At 53.7% G+C, this 9,427-nt stretch overlaps 1 protein-coding gene across 1 annotated transcript; it reads right to left on the minus strand.

The window, feature by feature from the left end:
* Positions 1 to 4,206, minus strand: LOC149865238 (neoverrucotoxin subunit alpha-like). The gene is made up of 3 exons (XM_090049834.1): positions 4,197 to 4,206; positions 1,019 to 3,065; positions 1 to 41 (listed from the first exon to the last, which is right to left on the minus strand). Exons 1-2 carry the CDS (start codon positions 4,204 to 4,206, stop codon positions 1,387 to 1,389), a joined length of 1,689 nt encoding a protein of 562 aa, XP_089905960.1. The 3' UTR covers positions 1 to 41; positions 1,019 to 1,386.
* Between the last annotated feature and the right edge of the window lie 5,221 nt (positions 4,207 to 9,427).

A 9,427-nucleotide genomic window follows, 5' to 3' on the forward strand; every position in this document is an offset into this window, starting at 1 on the left:
CCTTTGCCATCTTCTTCCTGTCTCTTCGGATTCATCTCAGGCTGAAACATTAAGTCCAGACAATGGGATTATTGCAGAGTGATGATGACCAAGGTGCAACAATCATGCATGGTAGTGCACAGACCTGGGCTCAGCACTGTCCACATTTCATGCCTTCCCCTCACACCCTGCCCACCAGCCTGGGCTCAGACAAGCTCAGGGCCTTGGAGCTGTGTACTCCCTTTCAGGTATAGACTCCATCTGCTCCTAAATACCCAGGATGGCAGTACATTGCTTTGTTTGGTTATCTAGACATCCTGGGGCCATAACATGCAGTCTGAATGACCAAGCATTTGGTGCCTTTATACTGCTGTTATGCTATGAAGGTGCCCACCCAGCCCCTGAGCCTCCCCACTCCCTGTCTTCCTCCCACTCCTCCCTAAAGCCTCCAGTCCAGGCCCTTCCATCCCAGTCACTCCTGCAGTTCCCTCCCAGCTCCCCACTCCTGCCTGGCACAGTGCACCTGTTCCTGCTCCATGTCCATCCTTCCCCTGTTTCCACCAAGACCCACCATGCAGCCCCTGTAGTCCCTAAAACAGCCTCTGCCCCCACCCCTGGTCCCTTTAGGGATAGCTTGAATGCTCTAAACCTTAGCGGAGCGGATCTCTCTGGGGTCCCCAGCTGCCTCCTATGTAAGATCTTGGCTCTGGAACAAGTCAGCTCTGGTCCAAAGTTCATAGAAACCCTTTTCCCCACACAACACAGCTTTGAAACTGCAGGAGGAAGCAGTGTGGTTTCAGAAGTAAAAGCTCATCTGGGCAACGACTAATTCGTATTCAGCTTTGTGCACAACTACATATATTTGTCTGATCTCTTTAGTGGATTCTCACTGTTCAAGCCAACTACCTTCTCGGCTTCCTACTGTCGAGGAAAACGATTCCCATTTCAGGTCTATTCCCCGTCACCACAGAACTGTGCGTGGGGTGCCTTCCAGCAACACTTTCCTGTAGACCTCCACAGATGCACTTATTGCTCCTACCTTTGCAGTGCAGATGGTCGCCTCTTCACTGAAGGAGCTCACGCTGCCTCCCGTGCACACAGCCAGCACTCGGAGCCTGTAGGGCGTCCCTGGCTTTAGCCCACAGATGTCCCAGCGCTCTGCTTTCCTTGCTGTCCTTCGCTCCAGCCATTTGTTTTTCTCTGCAGGGCTTTCACCTCCAGCTTCCTCCCTATACTCCACCCTGTATTCCCTTATACTGACTCCTTCCCCAATGACTGCTGGTGCCTCCCAGCTCACAGAAATGGAAGACAAATCCATGTCAGCTGCTACAGGCTTTCCGGGGGGGCTGGTTGGGAGCATCCTGGCAGTGTCGCTCACATCACTGCTCGCGCTGAGCCCTGGTTTGCTCACTGCAGCATAGCGGAACTGGTACTCGGTGTTTGCGCACAGCCCTGATACCGGGAATGTCTCTGCTTTTTAGTCACACTCACAGATGTCCAGTCCTCCCGCCCCACTCTCCTGTACTCCACCTGATATCCGGTTATTGCAGCCCGTCCAAGGGCTGCTGGCTTCAGTGTGAGCTGCACACAGTCATGGCTGATTCCAGCAATCAGGGGAGGAAGAGGCTTTGCTGGAGGCTCAAAGTTGGTGCTCACCAGCTCCCCATCCTCATACAGGTAAATGGAAGCTCCTGGGTTGTCCTCGTCTGAGATCGAGGTCACAAGGAACCGAGTCTTCCCACTACATTTATTAACACGTACAAAGTCTGAGAAGAAACGTGCAGAGTCCCGCGCTCTGCGCTGTGCAACGTCGTGCTCAAACCACGGCCTGCAGTTTGATTTCTCACAGGCAGGAGAGGCTGAGGCTGGATCCCAGGTTTTCTTCTCATCTGGGGTGTGAAGCCAGGCATCTAAACCTGATAGGAATGGCTCCTCTCGATGTAAAGAAGTAAAGGTAAAGGAGACAACATACTTGACCATGGGGTCAGATACAAAGTCCCTTAGCTCCTCCTCTGAAGAAATCACCTCCACCCCATCTAGCGAAGCCAGGTACATGTTCACAAGTTTCATCTCTCTCGCTCTTACATCCAGAAACTCCCTGAGGTGCTGAGGACTGAATGGTGATTGCTCGTTGCTCAGTAAAACCTCCTCCAGACACCCCTCCTCTGCTCCACCGCCACGGATGGCGGGGCAGATTGCGGCCAGCTGCTTCTGGAAGGCCTGTCTGTACCGACTGCACAGCGCCTGGCACTGCTGCAGTTTCCCCTGGATTGCAGGGAAGCGCAGGGCCGTGCTGTCCCTCATCAGGTCCCTGCACCGCCTGTCACAGTCGTGCAGCTGCTCCAGGACAGCCTGGGCCGTAGCCGCGAGCCTTGCACTGATCTCACGGACCGCCGCGGCGCCTCGAGCGTCCGCCCTGCTCAGCGGGTACAGCCAGACTCTCAGCGGGACGGCCTTCTCCCCACCGTCCCCCACCAGCTTTGGGAGGGCGGCACACACTCTCGCGGCGTCTCGGTAAGTCACCGGATTGTCCCCAAGAGCACAGTCACCGTAGTAAGTGCAACGGATATGCTGGGCCTCTTCTTCCCCTCTTTCATCCTCTTCCACTTCTCCATCTTGTCCTGCTGAAATCTGAGGGAGCTTGTCTATCAGCCGCTTCATTTTGCCCTGTGCCTCTGGGACGACCTCACCTGAAGCCACGTCCTGATCAAACACAAAGAAAGCCTGGGCCCCGGACAGCACAGCAGTGACCACGTGAGTGGCTCTGCCTTGGTCCAGCACAGCTGGGTAGGGGACCTGCTGGAGCCCTAAATGACTCATAGTCAGTCGCTCCAGCCTGGTGCTCGTTTGGTGTCGCAGAGTGACTCGGGCCTGACGCTGGGACCTTGTGGCGTCATTCAGGTATGCGGCAGATCCTTTCACTTCAGCCAAACCGCACAGGAAGCTGGTCTTCAATGACGGGCCCATACGGAGCACGGAGGCTTTGTCTTCAATGGTGTCAGATGCGAAGACCTGCCATTCTGTCTCACGCTGCTCCCTGATCTCCACGTCCCTGTGAAGGGCCGCGGGGTCCAGTAACGTGACACCTGCAAAAGTCCAAACCCAGTAATGTTAGTGTCTAATCAAGGGAATAAGAAATGTTTCTGCAGGCTCAGCACATGCAGTTTTTCAGCTGGGGTGCCTCATTTTGGCTTGGTAGCTTGTTTTATATCTTCCCTTCAGCTGTCATGCTGTTCTTCAGCATTTCTCCAGCTGTTCTGAATCACTGGAAAGGGTGAGTGAAGCTGCTTTGGAGGCTGCTGTCTTTGAAGTGGGAAGAGTGGTGGGACCCCAGGGGGGGATGTTGTTTCATGGTTTCATAGTAGGTAGGGTTGGAAGGGACCTAAGCAGATCATCAAGTCCAACCCCCTGCCATGGGCAGGAGTGAGTGATGGGGTCAAACAACCCTGGCTAGGTGATTATCTAGCTTCCTTTTGAGGACCCCCAGGGTAGGAGCCAGCACCACTTCCCTTGAAAGTTGGTTCCAGATCCTAGCTGTCCTGACAGTGAAGTAGTGCCTTCTAATGTCCAGCCTGAACCTACTTTCAATCAGCTTGTGGCCATTATTACTTATTACTCTGGGAGGTGCTCAAGGGAACAGGGATTCTCCCATTCCCTGCTGGTCCCCCCTGGTAAGTTTATAGACAGCCACCAGATCCTTTTGACCTTCTCTTCTGGAGGCTGAACAGGTTCAGGTCCTGTAGCCTTTCCTCGTAGGGCCTGCCCTGCTGCCCCCGACCATGTGAGTGGCCTCCTCTGGACCCTCTCTATGCTGGACGTCATGAGGGCCAGCTTCAATGAGGTAAGGAGACTAGTCGGGGAGGCACTAAGGTCCAAGAGGGGAAAGGAATCGGGGGTTCAAGAAGAGTGGTCGTTACTTAAGGAGACAATCCTCCAAGCCCATAGGGAGGTAATCCCAATGTAGATCAAAGGCGGTAGAAGGGCGCAAAAGCCCCCATGGCTCACCAAAAGCACACGGGGATGTCTCCTAGGTAAAAGGGAGGCATATACCCTATGGAAGGGAGGGGCTATCACCAGGAAGGAGTATACTGCAGTTGCTTGGGGATGCAGGGGGGCAGTGAGGAAGGCCAAGGCAGAGATGGGACTGGAACTAGTTTCCTGGATCAAGGACAACAAGAAATCCTTTTTAAAATACATGGGGGGCAAAAAGAAGGTACCGGGTAACATGGGGCCCTGCAAAACATGCTAGGAAGTTTGGTCATCATACCAGATGAATAAGCTAACCGATTTAACAATTTCTTTCCCTCCATTTTTCTGAGCAGGGACCGGGTCACCACCCCGGCACCAGGACCTCCATAGGCCCCAAAAGAATTGCACCCAGACCTAGGGTTAGTGAGGATCTAGTCAGGGAAATTCTGGAGGGACTGGATGTATTTATATCAGCTGCTCTGGGTGACCTCCACCTGCAAGTGCTGAGGGAATTGGCTGCGGTCATTGCGGGACCTCCGGCACGGCTGTACGAGCACTCGTGGTGCTCTGGTGTGGTGCCAAAGGACTGGAAAAGGGCCAGCGTGGTTCCCATCTTCAAAAAAGGGAGGAAGGAAAACCAAGGAAAGTATAGGCCAGTTAGTCTTACCTCAGTCCTGGGGAAGCTCTTTGAGAGAATTATTCTGGCGCATGTCCACGAGGGGCCAGCAGGGGATATTATGCTTAGGGGCAACCGACACGGGTTCATTAGCGGCAGGTCCTGTCAGACCAACCTGGTGGCCTTCTACGACCAGGTCATCAAATCCTTAGACACGGGGGTAGCAGTGGACATCGTCTTCCTGGACTTGGGTGACAGTGACCACGAGCTGATCACCTTCACCATCCGCCGTAAAGCTGGCAAGTCAGTCAGCAACACAGAAGTCCTTGACTTCAGAAAAGCCGACTTTGACAAGCTCAAGAGGCTTGTCGGTCAGGCCCTCAGGGACCATGACCCCAGGGAGATGGGAGTTCGAGAAGAGTGGTTGCTTCTCAAGGAAGCGATCCTCAGTGCACAAGCTAAATCTATTCCAACATGGAGGAAAGGCAGCAAGAAGGCACAGCAGCCCCCCTGGCTCTCCAGAGACCTAGCGGACCTACAGTGGCTAAAAAGGAAAGCCTACAAAGTATGGAGGATGGGATTCACCTCCAAGGAGGATTACTCCGCGCTGGTGCAGTCCTCCAGGGACCAAACCAGGAAAGCCAAGGCTGCAACTGAACTCCAACTAGCTTCAGGCATCAAGGACAACAAAAAGTCCTTTGTCAGATATGTGGGAGCCAGAGGAAAAGCAAGGGCAATGTTGGACCCCTGCTAAACCAGATGGGGCAACTGACAACTGACGCCCAGGAAAAAGCCAACCTATTAAACAGGTACTTTGCGTCAGTCGTTCATCAGTCACACGGGATGCCCATGCCTGCTATGGGACATGGACATCTGGGTGAGGGGGATCCCCTACCCTCCATAAATGCTGACCTCATGAAGGAACACCTTGAGAAGCTGGATACCTTCAAGTCAGCCGGCCCTGACAATCTGCACCCCAGGGTACTCAAGGAGCTGGCGAGCGTCATAGCCCAGCCTCTGGCACGGGTCTTTGAAAACTCCTGGCGCTCTGGTGTCGTGCCCGAAGACTGGAAGAAGGCCAATGTGGTGCCGATCTTCAAGAAAGGGAGGAGAGTGGATCCGGCTAACTACAGGCCCATTAGCCTGACTTCTATCCTGGGGAAGAGCTTAGAAAAGTTTATTAAGGAGGCCATCCTTGAGGGACTGGCCTAGGCTAACATCCTAAGGGATAGCCAGCACAGGTTTGTTGCGGGTAGGTCTTGTTTGACCAATCTCATTTCCTTCTATGACCAGGTGACCTATCACCTGGACAAGGGAGAAGAGATTGATGTCATATATCTTGACTTCAAAAAAGCTTTTGATCTGGTATCCCATGATCACCTCTTGGCCAAACTGGCCAGTTGTGGCCTTGGCTCCACCACGATCCGCTGGCTGGGAAATTGGCTTCGTGGTCGGACCCAGAGGGTTGTGATTGATGGCAGTCACTCATCGTGGTGCCCTGTGACCAGTGGGGTCCCTCAAGGCTCTGTCCTGGGACCCATCCTGTTCAACATCTTCATTAACCATGTGGACATTGGAGTCAGGAGTGGACTGGCCAAGTTCGCCGATGACACCAAACTTTGGGGCAAAGCATCCACGCCAGAGGACAGGCAGGTGATCCAGGCTGACCTGGACAAGCTCAGCAAATGGGCAGACGAGACCCTCATGGTGTTTAACACCGAAAAATGCAAGGTTCTCCACCTTGGGAGGAAAAACCTGCAGCACCCTTATAGGCTCGGCAGTGCTATGTTGGTTAGCACTACAGAAGAAAGAGACTTGGGGGTCATCATTGACCACAAGATGAACATGAGCCTCCAATGTGATGCTGCGGCTAGGAAAGCGACCAAAACTCTGGCGTGCATCCATAGATGCTTCTCGAGCAAATCCCGGGACGTCATTCTCCCCTTGTACTCGGCCTTGGTGAGGCTGCAGCTGGAGTACTGCGTCCAGTTTTGGGCTCCACAATTCAAAAAGGATGTGGAGAAGCTTGAGAGAGTCCAGAGGAGAGCCACGTGCATGATCAGAGGTCAGGAAACAGATCTTACGATGACAGGCTGAGAGCCATGGGACTCTTTAGCCTGGAAAAGCGCAGGCTCAGGGGTGATCTGATGGCCACCTATAAGTTTATCAGGGGTGACCACCAGGATCTGCGGGAATGTTTGTTCACCAGAGCGCCCCAAGGGATGATGAGGTCGAACGGTCACAAACTCCTGCAAGACTGTTTCAAGCTGGACATAAGGAAGAATTTCTTTACTGTCCGAGCCCCCAAGGTCTGGAGCAGTCTGCCAGCGGAGGTGGTTCAAGCACCTACATTGAACACCTTCAAGAGTAAATTGGATGCTTATCTTGCTGGGATCCTATGACCCCAGCTGACTTCCTGCCCTTTGGGCAGGGGGCTGGACTCAATGATCTCCCGAGGTCCCTTCCAGCCCTAATGTCTATGAAATGTCCATGACTTTTGGAAGGCCTTTGACACTGTCTCTCACCTACGTTAAAAAACATAGGGACTGCGGCATTTGTGACACCTGTAGTCAAATGGGTCACCCACTGGCGGGAGGGCCGCACCCCGAGAGTGGTGGTGGACGGGTCATTTTCAACCTGGAGGGATGTTGGCAGTGGGGTCCCCCAGGGCTTGGGCCTCAGTCCTACACTGTTCAACTTCTTCATCAGGGACTTGGATGAGGGGGTAAAAAGCACCTGTTGAAATTTGCTGATGACACTAAGATGTGGGGGGAAGTGGGCATGCTAGAAGGGGGGAATAGGCTACAATCAGACCTAGGCAGGTTACAAGGGTGGGGGGATGAGAACAGGATGGGTTTCAACACTGACAAGTGCAAGGTGCTGCATCTAGGGTGGGTCCTCTGGACCTTCTCCATGTTGTCCACATCCCTCCTGAAGTGCGGTGCCCAGAACTGGACGCAGTACTCCAGCTGCGGCCTGACCAGTGCTGCATAGAGGGGGAGGATCACCTCCCTGGACCTGCTCGAGATGCATCTGTGGATGCAGGACAAGGTGCAGTTAGCATTAATGACCGAGTCCTCACATTGGTGGCCCATCTTCATCTTGACATCAATAATGACTCCAAGATCATTTTCTGCCTCTGCACTGATGAGAAGGCAGTTCCCCAGCCTGTAGGTATGGTGCTGGTTCTTCCTTCCCAGGTGCAGTACCTTGCACTTGTCAGTATTCAATTCCATCTTGTTCTCATCCTCCCACCCCTGTAACCTGTCCAGATCCAACTGTAGCCTGTCCCTCCCTTCTAGCATGCCCACCTCTCCCCACGTCTTAGTGTCATCCATGAATTTGAACAAGGTGCTTTTCACCCCCTCGTCCAAGTCACTGATTAAGATGTTGAACAGTGCAGGCCCGAGGACCGAGCCCTGGGCAACTCCACTGCCCACATCCCTCCAGGTGAAAAATGACCTGTCCACCACCACTCTCTGGGTGCAGCCCTCCAGCCAATTGGCGACCCATCTGACTGTGGAGGCACTGACACCACAGTTGCCTAATTTTTTAATGATAATGGGGTGAGAGACAGTGTCAAAGGCCTTCCTAAAGTCCAGAAAGACTACGTCCACTGAGACACTTGCATCCAAGGATTTGTTGAGCTGGCCATAGAAAGCCACCAGGTTGGTCTGACAGGACCTGCCCTGATGAACCAGTTTTGGTTGCCCCTAAGTATAATCTCCCCTGCTTGCCGCTCGCTGGATAATTTTCTCAAACATCTTCCCTAGGACCAAGGTAAGACTAACAGGCCTATAGTTTCCTGGGTCCTCCTTCCTCCCTTTTTTGAAAATGGGGACCACATTGGCCATTTTCCAGTCCGCTGGCACCTAGCCAGAGCACCACGAGTGCTCGTAAAACCGTGCCAGGGGTCCCGCAATGACCTGTGCCAATTCACTCAGCAGCCTGGGGTGGAGAGCATTCGGACCTGCTGATCTGAACATGTCCAACCCCACCAGAAGTTCCCTGACTAGGTCCTTTCTGACCCTAGGCCTGGCGGTGCCCCTCCTGAGCCCTTCCGGAATCCCAGGGTGGGGCATGTCCCGGTCCCTCCTGAGAAAAATGGAGGCAAAGAATTTGTTAGAGGTCAGCTTTGTCATCTGGTGCAACCACCAGATTGCCAAGTATGTCCTGCAGGGGCTCAACTTTACCTAGTGCTTTATTTTTTACTCACTATGTATTTTAAAAAGGACTGCTTGTTATCTTTGACCCTGGTCACTTGTCCTAGTCATGTATCTGCCTTAGCCTTCCTAAGAACCCCCTACAGTCTCAAGCAATGGAGGTATAAACCTCCTTGAATGAGAGTAATGTTAGCAAACCTGGGAAGAATCCTGGCCTGGGATTGGGTGAGAGGTCTTATTTAAAAAGAGAGCGCAGTTTTTCCTGGGGAGGAGAACAAAGGGAAGAGACAGGGAGAGAGAGAGTCTGGAGCCAGGAAAAGGACCTTACCACAGCCGTCCCTCAGAGAGCCCCTGTGCGAGCCCTGTAGAGGTGGCAGCAAGAGGCTACATGGGAGAGAAACACAGTGTCCTTTCTTCCTCTCTTCCCCCTCGAAGCCCTGCTGGGGCAGGCACAAAAGAGGACCTGCCTGTCAGGAGACCCCAAGTCAGGGAAGACCCTCCTGTGAGCCCTGTGTGGCTGGCTGAGCACAGGAGGGGACGGGGGCGCAGGACCAGGAGGAGACTGCTGGAGACTGCCCTGGTTTTCCCTGTGACTGCAAAGGCACCGGGGAGGGGCAGGCTCAGCTTGCCAGAGGGAGCAGGGGACTGCTTCAGCCCACCAGCAGCCCTAGGGGCAGGCAGGGCCCCGGGAGGGGGCCAC

Source organism: Crocodylus siamensis, chromosome 5 (genome assembly GCF_052110815.1).
Source record: "Crocodylus siamensis isolate JL-2025a chromosome 5, ASM5211081v1, whole genome shotgun sequence".
In the NCBI taxonomy this organism is placed as follows: Eukaryota; Metazoa; Chordata; order Crocodylia; family Crocodylidae; genus Crocodylus; species Crocodylus siamensis.